This window comes from Tupaia chinensis, unplaced genomic scaffold (genome assembly GCF_000334495.1).
Source record: "Tupaia chinensis unplaced genomic scaffold, TupChi_1.0 Scaffold000247_1, whole genome shotgun sequence".
Lineage (NCBI taxonomy): Eukaryota > Metazoa > Chordata > Mammalia > Scandentia > Tupaiidae > Tupaia > Tupaia belangeri.
Window position 1 is genome coordinate 1,151,398 of NW_006159725.1, and position 24,881 is coordinate 1,176,278.

Below are 24,881 nucleotides of genomic sequence, written 5' to 3' on the forward strand. Positions count from 1 at the left end.
TTTTTTTGACAGGGTGCACCATGTCACAGTGCCCGGCCCCAGCCTCCCAGCCTCGCAGCCATCTGGGACCACAGGTGTGGACTATGGGGCCTGGCCTGTTCAGGTTGGACTGGAAGCCATGCCCAGGCCTTCCATGCAGCCTCGGCCACCTCAGAGCACACTCCTGCTTGTGCCACCACGACTGGACCATATCTTATAGATTTTTTTTTTTGAAGAGGTTTTTTGCTATAGAGCGTGTGCACTCGCCAGACAGACAGAGACAGACAGAGAGACAGAAAGCAGGAAATCACCCCCCAGAGGGGATGGTCACGCCGCAATCCCTTCTCCTCCATTCTCCTCTCGGGATCTTGGGCACGCACAAACACGCACCCAGTGTGAGTTCTAAGCCACCAGGTCCGGGACTCGAACCGCGGTCGACTACGTGGGAGTCCAGCGACATAGCCATTACGCTAACTGCTGGTCCCTGGACCATATCTTATAGATTTTTATGACTGTCTTATAAGGTGGGATGGGAAGAACATATTATCCTAGTTTTACTAATGAGGAAACTGAGATCTGATAGAACTGGGGGAGTATTGCCAAGTCCCAAGATGGAGTCAGGACTCTGAAGGCAGAGCCAGTGCAGTTTTATCACCCCTGTCACTGTGCATACTGGAAAGGACTGCCTCCTCTCCGCACAGAGGCCATTCTATCTTCTGTGCACCTACAGACCTTCTTGTGATGCTTATCTACCTGAATCAAAGCCAAAAGTGGGCTGGAGAAGGGTGGGCGATAATGTTCCTCGTACATTGTATGTGGCTGTCGTGTTCTGACCCTTAACTAATCTCTGTGTGTTTTAGCTATGGTCAGAGAAATAGTAAATCTTTTGAGCACTTTTCTCTCCTCTCTGGTGTGTGGGAAACTGCCCACTTTCCTCGGTAGATCCTCCAGGGATGCCAGTGGAGAGGAGATTTTTCACATGGGAAGCTCGACCTTGTGGGCCTTATTCTTGTCTCTCTAATTCACTTCCCTCTCGCTGTCTTTTGCTCTTTATTCTTGCCTTGATGGAGAAACGCGTATCCCGTATTTGCCACTTTTTCCCAAGAATGCATTCTTGGCTCTTCCTTAAATTCCTTGTATTACAGCTGAGACTAAGCTGGAACATTCACACAAGACTTCACTGATGCAGCTGCATCAATAGCTAACCTGTAAATGGATATTTCTGTTTATCCCCGGCTTCTTTGGGTCGAGAAACTGCTGGCCAGCTTCCACCTTCCCAAGGAACATGTACCCCGACACCTGTCCTCCTTGGTGACTGTGCCCAAGAACACAGCTTCTTATCTTTCTCTTATCACTGTAGTGCTTACTTTTCCAGGTCCCACTTTGCTTTCAGAGCCTATTCTTATGTAATGATTGACAGCAGGCATTGTGCGTCTTCAGGAGAAGCGCATCCCCTATCCCCAAACACGTGGTTTTACTGAGACCTCCACCGGACAGCCCTGCCAGATCACAGAGCCTACAGTGGGCACCAGGTAGATAGACAGATGTAATGCTGAAAAAGATATTAGCAAGTTGTTGCAGACCAGCCCATGGCTTGATGGTTGAGGCTGCTGGATCCCACATGGCTGAACTCACAGTTCAAGTCCTGGGCTGGGAGGCTTGAGAAGCACACTGGGCACACCCAAAATCCCCAAAGGAGAGAAAGGTGGAGGAGAAGGGATTGTAGCAGGACCCATGGGCATGCTTTCTCCAGCGCATATGCCTTCTGGCCAATTTAAAAAGAAGAAAGTTCTCGAAAGTGATAGTTTATTTTGCCTGTAGCTCAGGAGTCTAATCTTCCATGTGCCACTAGTCGAAGCTGACCCTACTTTTTCTCTCCTAGGTATCATGAACTGATCACAAAATATGGGAAGTTGGAGCCTTTGGCAGAAGTGGACCTAAGGCCCCAGAGCAGTGCAAAAGTAGAAGTCCACTTCAACGACCAGGTGGAAGAAATGAGCATTCGTCTGGACCAAACAGTTGCAGAACTAAAGAAACAATTAAAAACTCTAGTGCAATTACCCACGAGCAACATGCTTCTCTACTATTTTGACCACGAAGCGCCCTTTGGCCCAGAGGAAATGAAATATAGCTCTCGTGCTTTGCATTCCTTTGGTATTCGGGATGGAGATAAAATTTATGTGGAATCCAAAACAAAATAACCTCTACCTGCCTTGTAAAACATATACACAAGGACTTCTTGCAGGGCATTGGTTTCCAATGTGGTTTTCTTTAGGAAGGATAAGGTTGTTTTTGTTGTGTTATGTTTCATTTCATTTAGGTTTGGGAGGGGTTTTGTATATGTTTTTTTTCCCCCTAGAATGGGTAGGGGACGTTTTGGTATTTTCTACTGCAGATTTCTTCAGCTCAGCCAGCAGAATTGGCCGCATCTCCAGCCTACGTGCCCTCTCTCATGCAAGATGACCGAGAAATCACCGACTTCTTACTGTGTTCACTGGCTGTGTCTGCCACTTGGTTCTTGTTGCCGTTAGGTATGCTTGTAAAAATGGCGCGACTAGTACAGCCCCTCAGAAGGGCATCTGCTGGTGTTTCAGCCAGGAGACAAGGACCCTTCCGGGAAGGGCCAGCACTTCTCTCTCCTGGTTCTTCTTTTCTGCTTTCCTCTCCCTCCTTGCCTTTTTTGGTTCTTTTTATTTTTATTTTATTTTTTTTTTAACGTTGATGTACATCTTCACATGTTTACCTAAGTTTTATCCTGTTTATAGTTAACTCCTTGTTTCTCATCTTGAGTGATTTTTTGCTTTTCATTTTTCCCTTTTGAAATAATTTTAAATGGTTTCATCATTTTCCACCTGATTCTGATCTCAGGTACTCAGTAAGAAGCTATGACCCTGTTAGGGTCTTGAAGGACAGTACAGGAAGAGGTGAAGGTCGGAAAGCTCGCTGTCCTGCTGGGAGCACAGCAGAGCAGCCCGATCTGTGTGACTGCTGGCTCACTTCTCACATCCCTCATACGTTACGTCCGGCCTCCTCCCATCACATGACAATGTCACACCCTGAAGTTCTTTCTTTTTTGCTTACTGAATATACTTCCTCCTGTTTGTTTCTTCCATTACCTTGAACTACTGAGAATAGAGGCCTGACTTTATCACAAATCTAATAGTGTTCTGGGTCTGCAGGCCACGGCACGTGAGCATTGACCCATAAACTGTCTGCGGGGTGTGGGCATGAACTGGGGGAGCACGGGAAGGAGCGCAGCAGCTCTCCTGCCCGCGTCACCACCTGGAGCCTTGCTGTTGCACTTCACGTTCAGAGTGGGGAATTTTCATCTAAGGGGGCTTCGATTCCCAGTTCTTCCCTGGGCTTTTGTGACAGCATATAAATGGAACAATTCTTTTTGCTTTAATTTAATTTGCATTTCAATTTAATTGCCCCTATAGAAGAACGACTCTGCCTAATCTATGAGTAAAGTTTTAAGTATCAAAACTTCAGAACTGCCTCCAAGTCATATTTTTTTTTCAAAAGCTTATTTAAAGCACTTACCTTTTAAAAGCAATTTCCTTACCTGCTCTGAAATCCTTTCGTTTGTTCTCTTTCCTGCCTTCATCAGATGTAATCCGTTTCTTTAATCCATATCTTTCTTGGTCCACCATGTGGACAGGTGGGAGACTTGAGAAACACGTAGCGTAACTAGGGTGGAAGGTGTGTAGGAGGAGTATTTTTCAAAGAATGCAATTATTACGTGATTGCACTTGACCTTTTGACCTTTGTTACAGGACACTACCCCTCCTACAAACTTAATTTCTTACGAAATTTTTAGACAATTCTTGTAAATTCTTAAAGTGTGGAGGGTCATGTTTATTATTGCTACTTTTTCCATTTTCCTATGCCTTGCGGCAGGCGTTTATTCTCTTAATGCACTTGAGGCTCAGTATCTGCGAAGCCTGTGACCCAGGCCTACTGGGTCGAATCTACATTCACTGTAACGTTAAAGGTGGAAACCAAAGGGTTTGAGGAAGATGAATGCAGCCTCTTCTCCTTCTGCTGCACACTTTCTCTTTCGAAATCATAAAAATGAGCAATGGAGATCCAGTCTGGGTATAGACAAGAATAATTATTTTGTGATCACATTTCTCTGACAGATTTTTGCAAGTGGGAAAAAAGTGTGGCAACAGTGTCATGGAGATGAAGACTGCGGGTGCTTTGTGTACGCACGCGTGAGTGCAGCCGAGTTGGAGCGCGAGACGGTGTAATTGAGCCTTTGCTTTTGTCAGCCTGGGAGACAGATGCACGCTTATTTTTTGAAATTGTGTGACCCTCGACTGTCCCACAGCAGAAGGCAGAACCGACACTTATGCTTTAACCATAAGTGGAATGGTCACAATTAATAAGATATTTTATATATGACAAAGTTTTATGAAATGCTTTTTTACTATTAGAGACCTGTTTCTGTTATTACAGGACACAGTGTTTATCAATTGCAGGCTTAATTCTTTTATTATACAGTTGCATGTAAAGGGAACTTCTCATTTAATTCAACAGCCATGGGTATTTTTAGGGCATTGTAATTGATGGTTTTAACCATTGCTGAATAATTTTTGTTTAAGGAAAAAAATCTCAACAGTTACTGGACTTTTAGAGTTAACAAAGTTAATGAGAAAAGCTCTTTGAGTAGGTGTACTTACAGATTCGTTTGGGTGGCTGGGTAAAGATGCTGCTTTTTGAAATAAAATTGGTGCTGTGTAGACACTTGTAACCAAAATTATTTTTATCACAGGCCTAAAAGAAGGAGAGATGGGCTGTGGACCTCTGAGTGTACAGTCATGCGTGACTGGCTGTCCGCAGCTTGCCCGTATTTTAACATTGACTTTGTCCAGTTTCACTGAGAGCATGTTATTGACATTTATGAGGCAAAATGCTTTCCTAGCCAGTATTACTGATGTGTTCCTCTAGGACAGTGTGTAGAACATATCTTTTATGAAGTGCAAGTTCTTTTCAGTTAGGAGAGAGGAAAGGCATCATGAAAGAAAGCCAAATCAAAACCAAGGGGTTGTTTCTACACGCGGATCCATAACTGTTGAAGCCACCGTGTAAATCAGGTTTTGAATCTGATTGTTGAGCTGTCCTACAATGCTTGAAAGAAAATAAACATACAGAGTCACATGCCTTCCTTTATTCTCACACGTTTCCGTTGTTTTCTGCAGCCTGTTGCTGCCATGGCCATAAACACATAAGGAAGCAGCAGATAATCACAAGCCCTTTGGTTTTGTTTTTTTTTTTTTTAAAGGCCTTTTGGTGGAAATTAAACCCAAAGCGTAATTTGAGCTATGTGTAACAGGGCTAAATGCTAAGATGCTGTGTGTTTAAAAACTGCTCCCTTAAAGTGAAAATCCAGTTCTACACAGATATTGCAGCTGGGTGGTGAACCCATCAGGGCTAGGAGCAGAGGATGCGTGTGGCACATGAGCTAATCGCTGTTGGAGATGCACTGCTGAGAGCTTCGGTTAGTGCACATGTGGGCGTGGCTTGCTACATGGGCAATGCTAGGCTCTGGGGCGTGTAAAAGGCGAATACAGGATGCCAGATTGTTCTAAGCAATGTCATTTCTGTTCATGAATTTGATTTTTCCCTTCATTTCATGTTAGATGGAAAATGCAAACAAAACTGCTTTCAAGAACACCCAGAAGCTATCTGTTACCTGACGTGTTGTGAACACTTTACTCTTTTCCATAGGTGCTTCCTAAAAATATATGTCCATTGTAGTGATGGAGAGGGACTGGACTCTCTCAGGCTCTTTACTTGCCAGTTGTCTCCTGCAGTTAATGGAAATATATATTTTATTTTAGAATATGATTTAAACACGAAGGTCTATTCTTTGCACTTTTTATTAATATATATATAAATATAAATATATAGAGAGATAATCTTTAAAAAATTAAAAATCCAAGTCCATTTTCTCCTTGTGTTCTGATTTTTTTTTTCCTGGAGCGTGGGGTCAAAATATGTTTATTTTTCTGTAACTGCAAATGGGCCTCAGTTCGGTGGTTGGGTTCTCAGGGGGAATCGGCCTAAACTTGTAAGAATCTGACCGTTTTAACAAACTTAATTAGAATTTTGCTAAAATTGAAAACTGCAAAACAAAGATTTACAGGAAATGTATTATACTACTTTTCTGTCAGCAAAATGTTATACTTCTGATACACTCCCTACACTTCTTTCTTATCCCCTGAAAGTAAGTCATCTTTTGAGAGAACTGGCATCACCTTTGTTGAATAAGGTCAAAAATCTCATTTTGGCAAAATAAAAATTGGCCCGTTCTTGTTCAAGAGCTATATTTTTCTTTGAAAAAAATAATTTTCCAGCAGTATTAAGAGTTTTGGATATTTGAACCCTACCTGCTTTATCAGTAACCTCTTAGTGGGCTGTTATGAATTAACTTTGTACCAAGAATTAAGGTACAAGGACTAGCCTTTCTTTCTATATTTAGAATGAAGTTCTCTCTTAGTACTTTAGAAGTACAGAATGACTGGGAGTCGGCAGGTGGCGTGGCGGTTAAAGCGCTGGACTCTCACATAGCCGACCACGATTTCAGTCCTGGATCTGGTGGCATGCTTTCTCACTTCTCCTTTCCCTCTCTCTCTCTCTCTGTCTCTGGTCAAATTAAAAATAATAAATAAAATAAAATAAAAATAATTCTTTAAAGAAAAGTACAGAACCATCATGATGTGTTTAAATTTGAGATGATTTATTCCTCTACTCAAATTTCAAAGAGTTGCCGTTTCGATGGCTATGCAACATTGTGCTTAATTGCTGTTTGCTGTGAGCTGCTCTGAGAGCCTCCAGGGTAGACATATATCAGTTCCTCTTGGGTTGGACAATGCTGGCTCTCTTCAGTTACTAGCATGAGTTTGGAACAAGAAGGTTGACCTTTGAAGTCATTATTTCTCTAACTCTGTTCTGGCAAAGGAGTTCCCATGTGGTTTACAACCACTCTGTGAGGTCCACACTGCCGCCCCCGTGTTCTTACTGTTGAGGTGATCGACGATCTACGTGCAGATACGTGAAGTAATGCCATTGGCCATGAATGACTGCAAGGCCACTCTTCAAATCCAAACCATTCGACTCCAGGATCCACATACTTGACCGCTGTGCTGTAGTTGCTAAAGAGCTCCATACCTGTCCCCCAACACACCCTTCCATTGTTAGACTTCATTTTCATTAAAACAGAAAAGTGAGATGTTCCTTAATACCAAATTTGCTAAACTGATTTGCTCTGTAACAGAATCACTATGTGACTGATAGCCCTAAATCCAGATAGGAATGTGCCCTCACGTTGTTTCCAGAGTTGTGAGATTGCAGTGGGTACCTGCCACTCCTCCCTGCCCCTCTGAGATGCCATATTGGGCACACATGGTGGGTGCCGTTGGCAAGAACCAGTAATAGGATATGAGAAGACTGAGAATTTGGAACCTAGGAATCTTGTAGAGCCCCGGCACTTGGTTTCAGTGGAGAGCCAAAGGTGGGAGAGGTTACTGGGTTCCAGCTCAGACTGTCCTCAAGGACGCATAGGGTTCCAAGTGAATTTAAAATCGGTGTGAGGAGGGGGAAATAATTCCCAATCTGGTGGAGCAAAACCTTTGATAAAGGCTGGGGGACCAGCAGTTAGTGTAATGGCTATGTCGCTGGACTCCCATGTAGTCGACCGGGGTTCATGTCCAGGACCCAGTGGCTTAAACTCAACGCTGGGCATGTGTGTGTGCGTGCCCAAGATCCTGAGAGGAGAATGGAGGAGAAGGGATTGCGGCATGGCCATCGGGGGTGATTTCTCTCTGTCTGTCTGTCTGTCTGTCTGGCGAGTGCATGCGCCCTGTAGCAAAAAAACCCCCCCCCCCCAAAAAAAAAAATCCTTGATAAAGGCTTTATCAAAGGACGCAGTTGCTGCTGCTGTGCCTCCTTAAAATTCTAGAGGAAGCCTCGTGAAGAATACGACTACTGCTTACAAAATGGAGGAGACACGTTACCTCTCAGGGTCTGCCAGGTCTAGACCTGCCCAGAACTTTACAGTGTAATTTTACTTGTCAAGTCTTTCAAAAGACTTCATCCTTGAGTGGTTTTTGATCACTCTAATACAGTTAAGGTGTTAAATAACTAAGAATGAGACTCAGGGAGATAGGTGTTAAAGAAGACATAGGAAAGAAAAATGTTTTCTGGAATATCGGATATATTTGAAGGCAGGAGTATATGGTTTACACCACTGTTAGAGAATACAGCCAGGACAATGCGAACTATTGCGGCTGTGTGAAAATTTCATTTGCTTTAACTTTCAGTTTACGTCATGAAGTTGTTTTTAAAATCACTTTAATTTTTTAAAGTCAAATCGCTATTAAACTTTTTTTTTTTTTAAGGTTTTTGCCATAGGGCTTGTGCGCCAGCCAGAGAGGAGAAACAGAGAGAGACAGTGAGACGCAAAGTGAGAAATCACCTCCCAGGGGGGATGGCCATGCCACAATCCCTTCTACTCCTGGGATTTTGAGCATATGTGCACATGCACCTGGACATGGTTTTCAATCTGCCAGGTCTGGGACTCAAACTGCAATTGGGAGGGAGTCCAGTGCCTTAATCACTATGCTGAGACCAGCAGATGGCATAATGGTTACATCGTTGAACTCCCATGTAGTTGACTGCAGTTCAAGTCCTGGACCCAATGGCAAAAAAAAACAAAAAAACAAACAAAAAACTAAACTCACATAGGCACATGTGTGCGCCCAAAATCCTGAGAGGAGAATGGAGGAGAAGGGATTGCAGCGTAGTCCTCCCTTCTGGGGGGTGATTACTCACTTTCTGTCTCTCTGTCTCTCTTTGTCTCTCCGGCTAGCACACACGCCCTATAGCAAAAATCTCTCTTTAAAAACAAAATGAAACAAAATCACACCATGCAACCTCTTGACCCCCAAATTTACAATTCACATGGTTCAAAAATCAGACACTATAAAGGTATACAGTGAAAAAGCTCACTCTAGTGCACGTGCTCCCTTCTTCACCAGTTTCTTGTATGTCCAGAGTTTTCACAAATAATAACAACACGTGTTCTGATCGTTCCCCTTTCATACAGCCAAGCGTGTATTCACTATCATGCACCTTGCTTTTTTTTCACTTAAAATATATCTTGGAGATCTCCCTTTGATAGCACATGGAAAACCACCTTGTTTTGTGTTCAGAATGTAGGTGTTCATTTGATTGATGTAGCAGAATTTGTTTAACCAGTACCCTATTTACTGAGATCTGGGGGTTTTATTCTCTCTCAATTTCTGTCTCTTACTATTTTCAGTTGGCTGCAGTAAGCACCATGTCGGAAGTACAGCCGTAGCATACATCCCCAAAAGTGAGATTGCTGGAGCAAAAGGTCCAACTGTTTGTCATTTTGGTAGATATTGTCAAATTGTCCTCTGTTGGGGTTATATGAAATTATTATTTGCCACATCTTCAGAAAGTCAAAGACTCCTAATCTTGGGCTTGATAAGATTCCCGATTAGTGCAACCAGTGCGGCCTTCTTCCCGGTGAGGCGTGCAATTCCAGGCGCTTGGATGCAGCACATCACAGATTTGGTGGGCCATACGGCCCACACGTATCACCTTTCTCCTAAGCCATCTTTACTCTGGAGCCTCTCATTTTTATTCATTTGTAAGATTTCACCTCCGTAGCAGAAAGTACACGTATTATTTATCCTTAACGGTGTGTGAACAGTTGTTTCAGCTCAGTACCCTTGAAAAGTGATGGATTAATGGTCTTGAAATCCTGTGGTTATTGTCTAGAGTAAGCTTTACTCAGGGCTGGTTCTTCCCTACCAGCGAATCTACTTTAGAGGAACTACTTGGTGCTCCTTAGTGAACAGGGAAGATAAGGTGTCTGCCCCATCCCCACCCATTTTTATTGCTAATGTGCTAGCCAGGGTGTTAGAATAAGACCCATTTGTGAGTTTTTTGGTTAAGTCAGCCCACTCAGAATTAGCGATTACAAACTCCTTGGCTAGAGATACTTCAGTTGCTTTCAGAAAATATCTTTTGAGTCCTGTTTCTCCAAATTTAAGCCATATTTATTAGTGTTAGCCCAAACCCAAAGTCCAGAATGAGTAAGGCTAGCACAAAAAGAAATACAACTTACAGGCAAATAATACCGGTCCTTTAAAATGATTAATTCTGAAGCATTTGTTCTACAATTCAAACTCCTGAAGCCTTGCCATTTGCAGTTAAATGGTTATTACCATGATAGTAATAAATAGGAAATATTTTAGAAATATTACATCACTTAAAAAAATCTGTTTTCAAGAATTACCAATTAATAGGCTGTATGAGCATCCCCTTTTATGAACATTAACCCAGATATCTAAGAATGAAGATTATAAGGCTGTAAGAGGCAGACTTCCAAACGTAGGGCTCTTAAGGATCTTTCATTGTTAATGTCTTTACTGTTTAGGAGAAGTCTTCAGGAGCACAATTACATTTTATCCATCACCTCATCCATTTTGAGTATTCCGCTATGGATAACATTACCATTTGCAAGGAGAATGTAAGTAAAGTGTTAGATAATTACCTTAATGAGCTAGATCTATGAGGTTCGGCATAATTTAATCAGTGGATAAGTGGTGGGAACAACTGCACTACAGACATATCTGGACTCTCCGTGGTAGATTACACAGTGAAGTGAGACAGTCATCCAGTGCTGTTAGTTTATCTAAGACACCACTGTCACAGGTTCTGTTCCAGAAGCAGATGTGATGACGGAGTTGGGAATCCGAAAGTTGAATTGGGGAGTTACACCCATGACAAAACAGGAAAAGGAGAACTGGGCAGGCGAGGCCATTTCGACCATACTACAGACATGACAAAGTCAGCCACACCAACAGAACTGTCTAGAGCAAATATTTTCCATTAAGTCCCACCAATGGGCAGAAATAGCCTGGGCCTTTTAAACAATGCTTTCCTCAGTTATTGGAGAACACAACAAGAGCATAACCTCACCCTGAACACTGTTTAACACACTGAAGGAGCCAACAGTTGGAAGATTTCAACCCACTATACTCTGTAGCTAGAAATCATTCCTTTTCTGAAGGTGGATCTGAATAATACATCTCTGCATCTGCCACAGTCCAACCCCTTGCAAATGTGTGGATCCAATACTCTATCCTTGATCTGGGGGTAGTTGAGCCTCTAGGGCTCTATTTCATCTCTTTCTGAGAGGAAATGTCGAAGAGAGAAGCTAGGGGAATGAACTATAGCCCCTCTCACTGCGTTTGAGTTTTCGACCACAGCTGGTACTGCCTCCCCCTTCTACTCTCCATTGTTCCACCGCAGTTAGCGCCTTTATTGGTCTCGGTGGCTTACCTGGGGCTTTCACTCAAAGCTGTATTCTTGAGTAGTCCGTGTTCCTGGGGAACCATATGCTGCCCAGATAGAGTTGCTGCCCTTGTCTATCACAGTCACTATTGGGCAAGGTTGTACCAAGAGACACCAAAATGGGTCTTCTGAGTTCCACGTGTTATTCCTTGGACCCGTGGTGTTCAGTGCCATTTCCTACTCATTGAGGTCAGTGAGTCCTAATAAGATGATGGTTCGTCTGGCCTGCCAGACTTTGAACACACAGAACCTAAAGTCCCTAGGCAGCATTACAGCCATAGCGTGTAGGTCAGAGGGACTCTTCCTGTGTCTACTGGTGAGAGCGTGTCCTCTTGGGGACCATGACTTTAAACTGTGCACAGCCCAGAGATGAGGGGCTGGGAAGCACAAAGTCTTCCAGTAACCATTGGGACTAATGGCAAAGTGGAGTCACCCTGGATCCATGTAGTCCCTCCTATTAGGGACACCACACCGTACAAAATCTCTAACTCATTGTGTCTGTAGTATCCAGCGCTTCATTCTCAAGATGTCTTTAAGGAGGCACATCACCTGCCGCTTAAATAATTTATCTTGATGCTGGACCAGGCTGGCATCTGGGCCATACTATTTGTATACCATAATATGGGCCCAGTTTCACATTCCCTTTTTATTTTATTTTATTTATTTATTTATTTATTTATTTATTTATTTTATTCATTCATTTATTTTTTTTAATTGACCAGAGAGACACACAGAGAGAGAGATAGAAAGTGAGAAAGCAAGCCACCAGGTTCAGGACTCGAACTGTGGTCAGCCATGTGGGAGTGTCCAGCACCTTAACCACCATGCCACCTACTGGTCCCCACTTTCCCTTTTTTTAGAAAGTGGATTCCTTAGTCAGTTGCTATTTGGCATGGAAGTCTATGCATATGGATCAAACATTCCACTAAGTCTCCCATTCGTGGTGCTGGCTGAGGCTTCTGGGCATGAAAGGCATACTTATATCCAGAATATGGTTCTATCCCTGTGAGAAGGAGCTACTAGCCCCTCCTGGATGAAAGGGATCCATTATGGTCATTGGCCAGTTGGTCTCCTTGAGAAATGATGACATACTGGGGGCTCAACTTTGGTCTCTGTTATTGGCAAGTCGAACTTTCAGAGGCCATGGTAGCTACACCTGCCTTGCTAAATGGGTGTTCATGCCACTGAACCCATGCATAGCCTCCATCTCTGCTGTGTGTCTGCTTTACACCTGTGCCCATGGCACCAGCCCTGAGAAGGGCTGCTTCACATCCACTGGGCAAGATTTTTCTAGTTGGTTGTTTAGTCTCTCTTCTGTTCTTCTGTAGTAGATGCTTTTTGTGAATGTTAATATATGATATAAAGATCTTCACACTTTGTGTCCATTCCCGTCTGTCTGCTCACATGTCTCTATGCCAGGCCTCTTTGTCACTGACTTTCCAATCTTTTTCTTCCTAGGCTCTTGTCCAGCTGGCTATATTGGCTATATGCTGTGTGTTCATCACTACCTAGAAGTTTGTATGTATTCTAACCTGAGAACCCTTCACCTTTGGCAAAAAGTCTATGATAAAATATATCACCCAAAGCTTACACACTAGGGAGATATTCCCTTATAATTATCTCTCAAGGCTACCCTGAGTGAGGCTATTATGTAGCCATTCCATCCATTCACCGAGCCAAGCATTTTCCTCCTCCTCCTCCTCCAGCTTGTCATACGTAGCTCCCCACACAAAGCCATATATGTGATCTGAGTTGGGGAGGCACTGGTACAACTGGGGCAGGTGACATGGAGTCTGGATGACCAAACCAGGTAGCTTGCTTGGGACCTGTCCAAGAAGTATGAATATCATTTACATCTTAAGAGAGATGGCTACTATTAGGTTGTTGGGAAAGTCATGACGTATCTTTCCATGTTTTTCCATTTAAAAATGTGTCATTGACTTGCCCGATGACCCAATAGATCCACCTGACTTTGTGACTTGGCCCCAACAGGGCTCAGATCATTATGGAAAGTTCTGGACACATGACCACACATCTCTTAAGTAAATGTTCCATTGCGTTAGAGCCTGATTGTGTGCTTGGGACTGATTTTCATGCTGCAGACAGCGCGACCTCATTCCAGACCTCCAGGACATGCATTGTAGTTTCCCCACTGAAGTTGGCAATGAACTACACGTTTCATCTTTTTCCACCACTAACACCTCTTGCCTCAAAGGGTCCACTGAACATATGCCCAGATAGCAGAGCTGCTTGCATGGTGGCCTGGATCTGCTACAGGTTTCCCTTTTGCTCTCAGCTCAGCTTGAAGCTAACTGAGTTCCCTACCACCTGGAATGTAGACTGGAGCAGTTTAGAGTGTGTGGCCTCCAGAACCCAAACAACCTCTTCGTAGAGAGGCTACAAGATGCGGTAATTTGTCTCTTGGTTGGAGGAAATGTCCCAGCATGTTCCTGACCACTGGATTCCTAAAAACCACTGAAGCAGCAGCCCTGTTTCTAAGATTTGTCACCCCTCTTCTGGAACTGCATGTCTTCCCGAGGTGTCCATCCTGCAGCCAGCTCTTATTTGTGAGATGCAGTCTGTAGATGTTATCAATGTAGTGAATCAAGGTGTCGTTCTGTAGGACCCGGATGTTCCAGATCTCTTTGCATTACACAATGAAAGAAGGTGGGAGATTTACCATAGCCCTGAGGCGAAAGGGTACATGTATGTCGCTGTCTGTTCCTTAGGTCCTGACCTGTTTCTGAACTTCATTTCTGATTCAGATAGGAAGAAAAATGGCATTTCCCAAGTGAGTGGCCATATATTGTGTCCCTGAATCCATGTTAGTTGATCTAGCAAACATACTACATTAGCACGGCTTTTGTAATAGAGGCTGCTACTTGGTTGAACTTGAAGTAGGCCATAGCCATCCTCCAGGATCCATCTTGGCCAGTAAATGGGATATGATAGAGTCTAACATTCCTACTTTAAGAGTGACACCAATCATCACCATCCTCCCCACACAGGGAGCAACGCTGTTTTGTATTTCTGCCTTGGCTGAGTGGGGACACAGGTGTCGAGGTTTCCATTCGCCCTCTTACTGCGATAGGTCTTCCCCTGCAGACCAAGGGCCCAATGTGCCAAGCACATCGATCTCAATGACATGTTGGGACCGGGAAAATGACATCCAGGTGCGTTTGCAGCTCCTGTGGACCTACTATACACTGGACTTTGCCAGGACTGCTTTCATTCCTCGGCCCTCTCTGTTCCTACCTTAAGAGGGTCTTTGAGTATCAGCGTTAACACAAACCCGTTGTGCAACGATTCTCAAAGTGTGTAGGTGTTGTCTTCCTGTGCTGGGAGAGATTTTAGCTCTTAATGAGGTGGAGTAAACTATGTCTGAAGGCTCAAAAGCTTTGAGAAATAAATCTCTGGATACCTCTACCCAGATATCTCCATTATACACACATACATACATATATACCTATATACATACATACTATACATGTGTGCATGCATGTATGTGTATATTGGGTCATTGGAAAAGTCATGACATATTTTCTCATGAAAAAAAAGTGTCATGACTTTTCCAACAACCCAGTACATAATAAAAAACATATAATATGCATATATGTATACAGTATACATGTGTGTATACTTATACTGTATACATAGGCATATACATTCACATATGTATATTATATATACACACACATATACACACACACACACACACATATATTTAAACAGGCACCATAAAACATTTCTGTTAACAGTGGACCATGTATGTCTTTTTTTTTGTTTTTTTGAGAGAGATTTTTGCTATAGGGCTTGTGCACTTGCCAGAGAGATACACAGAAAGTGAGAAATCATCCCCCAGGGGAGATGGCCACACCACAATCCCTTCTCCTCTGTTTTCCTCTCAGGATCTTGTGTATGCACACACACACACCTAATAGGAGTTTTAAGCCTCCAGGTCCAGGACTTGAACCGTGGTCGACCCAGCACCATAGCTATTATACCATCTGCTGGTCCCCATGTGTGTGTTTTAAGATATTATAACAAGAGTCAAAAATTGAAAACTCTTGGGAACCAGCAGTTAGCATAATGGCTATGTCGCTGGACTCCCACATAGTCGACCGCGGTTCGGTCCTAATAGGAGTTTTAAGCCTCCAGGTCCAGGACTTGAACCGTGGTCGACCCAGCACCATAGCTATTATACCATCTGCTGGTCCCCATGTGTGTGTTTTAAGATATTATAACAAGAGTCAAAAATTGAAAACTCTTGGGAACCAGCAGTTAGCATAATGGCTATGTCGCTGGACTCCCACATAGTCGACCGCGGTTCGGTCCCAGACCAGGTGGCTTAAAACTCGCGCTGGGCATGTGTGCGTGCGTGGCCAAGATCCCGAGAGGAGAATGGAGAAGGGATTGCGTCATGACCAGCCCCCCGGGGGGTGATTTCTCGCTTTCTGTCTCTATGTCTCTGTCTGTCTGGTGAGCGCACATGCCCTATAGCAAAAATCTCTCAAAAAAAAAAAAATTGAAAAAACTTTAAAAAGTTAAAAAGTCACAGGAAGCTAAAGCTAATTGATGATAGAAGAAAGAAAACTATCGTTACACATTTAATGTAGGTTAAGTGACCCGCGTCGATGAAGTCTGCGGTCATGTCCTGGCCTTCGCCTTCGCTGTCTCTCGCTCACTGAGCCCAGAGCAGCTTCCTCGGCACGCTCTGTTTGGTAGTGCTGTGAGCCGGTGTACCACTGCATTGCTACAACACCGTCTCTGGGCTCAGAGCACAGCACGTACCTCCTGCATGCTCACTGTCAGCGCTGTGCAGGACAGTACCGGGGCTCAGACTATTCCTCCTTGTGTTGTGGCTGTGCCGTCTGGGTGTGCAAGTGCACTCGATGTTTGCACAAGAAAAGTGCCTGCTGACACACTTCTCAGAACATGTCCCCGTTGTTAAGCAACACGCGACCATACACACGCACATGTGTGAGAGAGTACCTCAGAAACTTTGAAGAAAAGTGGAATTAAAACACAAGTTTATTTTGATGCCCCTAAATTTGAAATTTATGCATAGTTTTTTTCATAATACTCATTTTTCCATGAGTCTTTTGAAGAGCCCTGGTGTGTGTACATATGTGTATGTGTGTGCATGTGTACACGTGTGTGCTTATACACGTGCACATGTGTGTGAGCATGTGTGCATGTGTGTACATTTGTCTCTGTGTATATGTGTGTGTACGTGTATATGTGTGTACATGGGTGTGTGCGTATGCACGTGTGTGCATATGTGTGTATGTACGTGTGTTATGTGTGTACGTGTGTGTGTGTCGCAGCCAGACCCTGCTTGGGCCTACAATAGTCATCCCCCTAGAGCACCTGACAGCCTCTTTGTCACTCACCAAGACTCTGTAGAGCAGAAACTGTCCACTAGGGCTGTCCTGCTTTGGCTGGAAGTGCTGGGCCTGGTTCTGTGGCCTTGCACGGTCACCAGCTGCACTGCCCGTGAAGAGCGTGGCCTGGTTTGAACACTGCGACCGAGCCTGCAGGAGTCCAGTCTGGGGCTGCCACCAACCATACTTCTTGCATCTTTCTCAGAGGGGCATCTGGGTGACAGGAGTTCGTGTTGGCCACGACCCATAACTGTGTCATTTCAAAGGAGCTCAGCTCTGCCTGTCTCTTCCACAGAAAGGTGGAAGGAGCCTAGAAAAACAAAGCAAACCCTAACAAAAACATGCAGCACACAAGACCCGTTCTATTTGGTCGTCCGGAAAATGATGACACATTTTTCTATTTTTCAACACAAAAATACATCATAACTTTCCTGGTGACCCAATGACTCGGTTTTTGAAAATTGTTTTTTTAATTCTTTTTCTTTATTCATAATAGCGTGTGTGCACACTATTACGTGTGACAGTGAGAGAGCGACGCACACCCTCCACAGAGTCTGGCCACACCTCCACCCCTTCCCCCTGTCCTGCAGCCCGTTGGCTCTTGAACACACACGTGCTTACCCAGGGGCCAGGCATCTTGCAGTGGGAACTGGAGCCGCAGGTGCCTTGTGGTCTCCAGCCTCTCTGAAGCCGGCATGTGACCACGGTGCCACAGAGCCGGCCCTGCGTCTTCATTTATCAGAGGCATCGTTCTTACCAAAAGGGCAGCCGTGGTCTGTGACATCTTCATAGAGCACAGGTACCTCTGCTGGCTACCCCACTCCGGTCTAAATCTTATCATAAATCTTTGTTCACATCACACTTTCCCAAAATAATCGTATTTGTCTAAATGCATGCTATCACGTGCACATCCACAAGACACAGAGATGCCCTCTCCCAGTCACCCAGCTCGTCAGGATCTTGGACACCGGTGCGCATCCCTGGTTATGTTTCAGGACGATGAGGCAGAGGATCCGGAACAGCGGTTGGCTATGTGGCTTCCAACGCGGCAGTCTGACGTGCCACCAAGTGCGCCACCTAGGCCCGACCCTCATCTCACACTTTTTTTTTTCCCCATATGGTGCATGTGCTCTCTGAGAGACAGAGGCAGAGAGACAGAAAGTGAGAAATCACCCCCCAGGGGAGATGGTCATGCCACAGTTTCTTCTCTTCCATTCTCCTCTCAGGTTTTTGGGCACACATGCACATACAACCCAACATGAATTTCAAGCTTCTGGGTCTGGGACTCGAACCATGGTTGCCCTCATGGGAGTCCAGCAAGCTAACCATTATACCACCTGCTGCCCTCATCTCATACTTGTAACAAAGTCTTCCTGCAAACAGACTCAGCAGCATGAAAAGAGATTTCTGTCATCTATCTATCCATGACCACGGAGCACGTAGACCTCCACAACATATGCACTCACAGGTTGGCTTCCCAGCCCACGTGGGACAAGCCAGGCCGTTCTCCTCCCACATGCCCGGTGCCCACTTGCAGTGAGACCCTCCGAATCTGTCATTCGTTTATTCCTTACCTTGTGTATCTGGTTATGCCCAGATGGCATTCAGCCCAGGAGCAGCTCTGCCTCAAGAAGGATGAAGCAGTTAATGTAGGTCAAGGGCTGAGATATAAATATCCTTAAAAGAATGAAAAAAAAGGGGATGAAAGCAATCAGTATGCCACCAGCAGTTTGTTAAACAGCCAACTATTTTGCTTCAAGACACTTAGACTCTTAGACTAAAACCCTAATGAACACTAGGTAAGGAGAATGAGTCTCTAGGTGAACCTTGGATTAAAGTTTAACTTTTTTTTTTCTTTTTTGCCATAAGGCATGCATGTGTCCTCTCTGGAGAGAGACAGAGTGAGGTATACTGAGAAATTACCTCCTGGGGGGATGACCACCCTGCAATCCCCTCTCCTCCATTCTACTCTTGGGACTTCAGCACGCATGCGCATGGTGCCAGCATGATTCTCAAGCCTCCGGGTCTGGGACTCAAACAGCGGTCACCCATGTGAGTCCAACTCCTTAACCACCACATTACCCGCTGGCCCCAAGTTTAACTTTAAATAGGCGTCGAACATCTAGGTTTTATATAAATATGTTGTGCCTATCAGAGGAAAACGGTCCTTTGACATCTCTAAGTAAGTATATGCAGAAGATTTATAATCCTAGTTAGAAAATAAACATAATGTACAAAGCCTACAGAATCGTCACAGGTTTTTGAAAAAATATGGGATAGGTTAGGCTAAAAAAGTAGTTCTCCAAACACTCTTGTCTGTCCTAGGACAACGTGCTTAAATCCAGGTTTTTTGTTTTTTTTTTTTCTTTTTGGTACAATCTGCATCTAAGTGTCAGGCTAGAGGAAAGTTTGAAGTAATTTTAAGGCTTTTCATTGATTCACAGAAGAGTTTTCTGCAATACTCAAGTTACTTCTTCCCCCCCCCCCCTTTTTTTTTTTTTTGAGAGATTTTTGCTATAGAGTGCATGCTCTCGCCAGAAAGACAGAGAGAGACAGAGAGACGGAAAGCAAGAAATCACCCCCCAGGGAGAATGGCCATGCCACAATCCTTTTTCCTTCATTCTCCTCTCGGGATCTTGGACATGCATGCACACACACCTGGCGTGAGGTTAAGCCACCGGGTCCGGGATTCGAACCATGGTCAACTACGTGGGAGTCCAGCAACATGGCTATTACGCCAACTGCTGGTCCCTCAAGGTACTTCTTTCTTGATAAATTCCATTTTAACAGTTTGAACTATAAACTTAGTTTATGCCTTAGTATATTTTTCTCATTCCCCAACCACTGAATATCTGAGAGCATTGAGTCTAACACACTTTTCCTTGGTCAAAATGACTTGTCGACTTTTTACTTACTGCCTGTTTTCATCAGGAAGAGTCTCTTTCCACCCTCTCCTTCCCTGGACCCTCTCTGGGCACCAGGGAAGGTTTCCAGGCACAGTTTGGGTTTTCCCCTTTGGTTTTGCCTGCAAAGTGCCCCGGCCTAACAGCAAACTACCGGGCCGTGTACCCGAGACAAAAGAGAAGGAATAAAAAACCTAGAAAAGTTTGAGAACGTTTCTTTAAATACTTCATGCATACCTGTGAAAAAACAGAGGAGAGCCTATTTGTGGCGGCTTTTCAAAACCAGAGAAACCAAAAAGAAAACTTGGGTAGAAAACCGACTTCATTTAAATGTCCGACGCAGCTTTGTGGGGAGTTTTTGTCCCATGCCGGTGGATGCAAATTCTGTAACGTTATACAGTCTCCTTCTTTTGGGTAGAAAAGTGGAGGGGGGGGGTTCCTTTTGTGTTTTCAGTGCAAAGTGATTCTGATCAGAAGGGACCAAAGTTTCAGCTCCAAGTACCTGACATTTCCATCTGAATCTACCTTTTTTTTTTTTAAGGGGGGGGGGGGGGGGGGAAAGAAAGGTTTAGTTTTTCAGGAAAAGAAGCTCTCTACGCAATCCTGAAACTGATCTTTAGATTTACTTTTCCTTAATCAATAGAAAAAAAAAAAAAAAAAAAAAACTTGATTGCAACTCTACACTTCCCGGACTCAAGCGCACGACGAACTGAATTTTTGGTTTTTAAGAGTTCGAGATTCAGACATCATTACAGGAATCAGAAATAATTGGCAGCAAGTTGAAGAGAACTGACATGAAGTCTTGTTTTAACTAATTTTGCCTGGTTTCCCAAGATTTGGCTTTAATCTGTGTCACTCAGTTCCTCCAGTCTCTGCAGAACAGGTTAGTGACATTTTTCATAAATACAAATATCGGTGTGAAGCCTCCTTACAGCTCTCTGCGATGTTTCCCTGAGGGCTGAGCCTTAAACTCGCAAGCCCATGCCTTCTACCTCCGCTACTGCTGTGTGTGACGCTCCTCACATCCTTGTGCCGTTTTCAGCAAAACGCTCCTGTGTGATATGTGCTTGAAATTTCAATGTGTCTACATGGACAACTGGAGATTTACAATAAAACTCTTCACTGGATGAATGCATTGCTTTTCTCTGAAAGTTTGGCTGGAGAATTGTAATAAGTTCAGACGATAGGAGGTTTTCTATTTTTAAAAATACTGTCAGGAGCAAACATCACAAGGCTAGCCACACACTTAAGTTCTCAGGCAGGTGTATTTTTAACTGGAAACTTGCGTGTTCTCATCAGCGTTGCAGAGAGGCACTGACCCTCTGAGCTCAAGCCGCCAGCTGGACTGATGGTAACACGAACTTGAAAACAAGTTCATTTTTGTGATGCTCCTTCTTTTTCTCTTTTTCTAGAATTATTGATCCAATTCCACTTCTTATCATTGTTATTGTTTTTAAAAATTTGCTATGGGGCACAGGTGCTCACCAAAGAGAGACAGACAGGAAGAGAAAACAAGCTGCCAGGTCTGGAACTTGAACTGTGGTTGGCCATATGGGATCCAGAACCCCCTTCTTTAATGAACTTGCTGGAACTAATTACTCGCTTGTGCACTGGATTCTATTTTTATTGTAATTCCAAGGAGCAGCCGTGGTGTGGCTCTTTTTTATTATTGATGGGTTTATCTTCCTTTTCCCTGTCAGTGAGGAGGGTCTGAGGTGGGAATCTGGCCAGTGTTTCAGAAAGAGCCATCGTCTCCTTAGTATTGAAGGGGTGACGATAAACTCTAAATCCTTCTACCTGTCGAAGCACCTTGTGTTTGAATGAACTTTTCTCTGAGCTTGACGGAAAGCTGTTGTGAAAATCTGGAGAACCAGGTCTCACAGAGAAGAACATGGTTTCTTTTCTAGAGAGACAACCCGGAACCCCCAGCATCTGAGCAGGGTCTTTTATACCCAGGGGGTTCCTAGATGCAGAGTAGAAGCCTTTCCTTTCCTCATTGCTGGTCTCTTTGATTCTGTGTAATTACCTGATAATTCAGTGATCTCATTACACCTCCGGATTGGCTTCTTCTGAGGGTCTCATTTGTTTATGGGGGGTTGAACCTCGGAGGCCCTGCCAGCATTCGGGAATTTCAACCCGACAGAGACGGTTGATGTTGTGTGAATCTGTCCTGTGATGGTTGTGATGTGTCTTGAGTTTTACCATCAAACACACCTGCTGTTCTATTTACTCTGGCAAGCTGGGGATTTTTTTTTCTTTTTCTTTTTAAAATTTCAGGATGAATTATTCATCATTACTTAGAATTTGGGTCTCTTTCATCTTCGCGCTTGTACGGCACCAAGGTAAGTACTACAGAATCCCATAAAGCTCTTGATTAGCATGCTCTTGAATTTATAAAGAGACACTTTTGTTGGAACCGTAATTGTAAGGGCAGGTGTACATGTGTCGACAGATACAACAAGAAAAATGTAAATTAAATTCTGCTGTCAAGGGTAAAATACATTAAGTTAGAATGATGTTCGCTTAATAGCCCCAGTTTTTCTTATTTAACTTCAAACACAATTTGTCCATACCAAAGGAAGTCTTTAAAATAATGCAAATTATTTCCATGAAAAGGATCTAGAGTAGGTGGGTGTGTACCTCAGGTCTGCTCATTGATTTCTATTCAGGCCTTTACAATGTGATGGAGACTTTAAAAAATATACTTCCGTTAGCCCAAGATTAGGAAGTTAACAATGGGATTTGTGTTACTGACTTGTGTGTCCGTGACCTTTTACACGGCCACAACTCGTAACTGCGAAGTGAAATGAGAGGATTATTCTCCCTCAGTGATTCCTTCCTTCTTTTCCTCTGTGTAGCATCCCTGAGTAGGTGAGAGGCCACATCCCTCTCTTTACCCCATTGTTTTTGGGTTTCAGAAAAGAAAGATGGGCCGTCTCCAGAGATTTGCAACGTTCGTGGCTCAGATTCTAAAGCTTCCGTTTTTATTTTGCTGGGTTTTTGTTGTTTTCATTCAGCTAGCACGATTACAAGTGTGAGATGAGCATTTCTACAAGACATTTCCCTAGGGCTGAGTACATTTGAACATTTGTATTAGAAAAGCCACCGTGGGAAAGAAACCCCATAATAATGAAAGTGTCCCAGCGATTTCAGCCTCCTACCCCAGCCCCAAGAAAGTTTATTTGCTGAAAAAAAGAACCCCAGGAAACACAGTTGTAGTTACTGTGACGTTCCCAGCCCTGGGCGAGCATGGGTGGAGAGATTCCTTGGTGAGTTCCTGCTGCTGACAGTTCCATATGGTTAACAGGATGCTTCGAGGTGGGAATTACTGTGTTTACTCCCTTTTATAAGCACCCCCTTTTATTCAACAGGTGTTACAGTGTTAGAAAACCTGATTACTCGTATCCTTTTTTAAAAAATATTTTTATTTAATTTTTTTGTTCATTCATTCATTTATTTTAATTTGACCACACACACACACACACACACACACACACACACACAGAGGGAAAGTGAGAAAGCAAGCCTCCAGGTCCAGGACTCAAACCGTGGTCGGCCATGTGGGAGTGTCTAGCACCTTAATCACCATGCCACCTGCTGGTTCCCTACTCGTATTCTTAAAATGAAAAAATGTTAAATTCTTAAAATGAAAAAATGTCTATTCTTTCCTTGTCAACGTCACCAACTTGTTAGGATAGCTCAGGAAGAGAAGAATTTGCAAACTTGCCTCAGCTTTGGAGCAGAGAGAGAAGTGGGGGATAGTTAAGGACAGTCTCCATGGCCATCTTTTGTTTTATTTTTCCCACGAGGTGTTGGGGGGCTTTCCCTTTCTAGGCAAATTGCCCAAAATGCTGATTAATCTTTTCATGAAGATGATTACAAGGGAGTGTGAATTTGAGCTCTAATTCACCCTTGGCTGTGACTCTTAAAAAAAATGTCCCCACAAAGGATAAACCCCTCACATGACTGCTTTGTTACTATGAATTTGAGAAAGTTCCTTACCCTTTGGATTTAATAAGTACCTGTGTATAACATTGTGGTAGAGATTATAAAGACATTCATAGAAGATTCTACCTGCTAGGAATTTAAAATCGTTGCCACCATGTAAATGGAATGACTGAACTCTTCTTGACCTACTGATTGCAACATTAAATGCAGAACAAGGGCTGAATGCACCTCCTAAAGGTTAAAATTGGGTCAGCTTTCCAGAAACTTCTGGGTTTGGGCAACAATGCATGTACAGATGATCAGGCTAGTTCTCCCTGTTTCCCTGTGATGTTAGCCCCTGGAAGGTGGTGAGCTCTCCACCCGGGCCATCTGCTCTTGCTCCCTGTTCCAGACTAGAGGCTGGCACCCTGCCTGGTGCTGCTGGGCTGCTCTCTGGCCACCCAGCACTCTCTTTTACATGAGCTGTTGTCTACTCGCTAAAGACTCCCAGAGGAGCAGGGTAGTTCTGTTCCAGTTACTCACCAGCCTATCAGCCCCATCAGCACAGAGCAGGGACTTTCCCAAGGAGAGGACCCAGCACGAGAATGGGGTGTTGGCATCTGGGTGGTGGCGAGCAGGGACCTCAACAACTGTGGCCAGAAGCCCCAGATGGATTTGCAGCTGCCCTTGAAAACTAACACACACACACACACACACAAGAAGGAAAGAAAGAAAAAGAAAGAAAGAAGAAAGAGTCAGAAAGAGAGAAGAAAGGAAGAAAGAAGTAAAAGAAGAGACAAGGAGAACGAACATAATGTTCTATTGTTTGATTAGAAAGAGAGAAGAAAGGAAGAAAGAGGTAAAAGAAGAGACACGGAGAACGAACATAATGTTCTATTGTTTGATTTTTAATCAAAAGAGGACAGGGGCAGAGAAAAGTGACACCTGAAATGGAGCTTATTTTGTGATGTCCTTTGGACTTGATCCTCAGTAATGCAGACCTTGGGGACATTGTCTCATTTCTCTCACCAACCTGGGCAAGAGTTTGGATGGAAAACCTCAGCGAAACAAGCTGGGTGTCCAGAAGAGGTGGTGACGTTATCTCGGGAGGGGCACTCTGTGTGTGTGATGACTGTTACCTGGGACCAGGAGGATGAGCCAGAGGCCTGTGCCTCCTCCAGACAATTTTCTTTTTCTTTTCTTTTCTTTTTTTTTTTTTTAGAAGTTTTTGCTATAGGGCGCATGCGCTTGCCAGACAGAGAGACAGAAAGTGAGAAATCACCCCCCCAGGGGG

General features: G+C 43.9%; 2 protein-coding genes across 5 annotated transcripts in view; both read left to right on the plus strand.

Annotated features, from left to right (window-relative positions):
• Positions 1-5,149, plus strand: part of TBCEL (tubulin folding cofactor E like) — a 60,080-nt gene extending 54,931 nt beyond the window's left edge. For all 3 annotated transcript variants that reach the window (XM_027771984.1, XM_006148795.3, XM_006148798.3), the window contains exon 8: positions 1,862-5,149. In XM_027771984.1, the coding sequence (XP_027627785.1) occupies positions 1,862-2,180 (319 nt within the window). In that variant the 3' untranslated portion in view covers positions 2,181-5,149. The remainder of the gene's footprint in view (positions 1-1,861) is intronic.
• A 16,789-nt stretch (positions 5,150-21,938) lies between these two features.
• Positions 21,939-24,881, plus strand: part of TECTA (tectorin alpha) — a 95,940-nt gene continuing 92,997 nt past the window's right edge. For both annotated transcript variants that reach the window (XM_027771978.1, XM_027771979.1), the window contains exon 1: positions 21,939-22,002. In XM_027771978.1, the coding sequence (XP_027627779.1) occupies positions 21,939-22,002 (64 nt within the window). The remainder of the gene's footprint in view (positions 22,003-24,881) is intronic.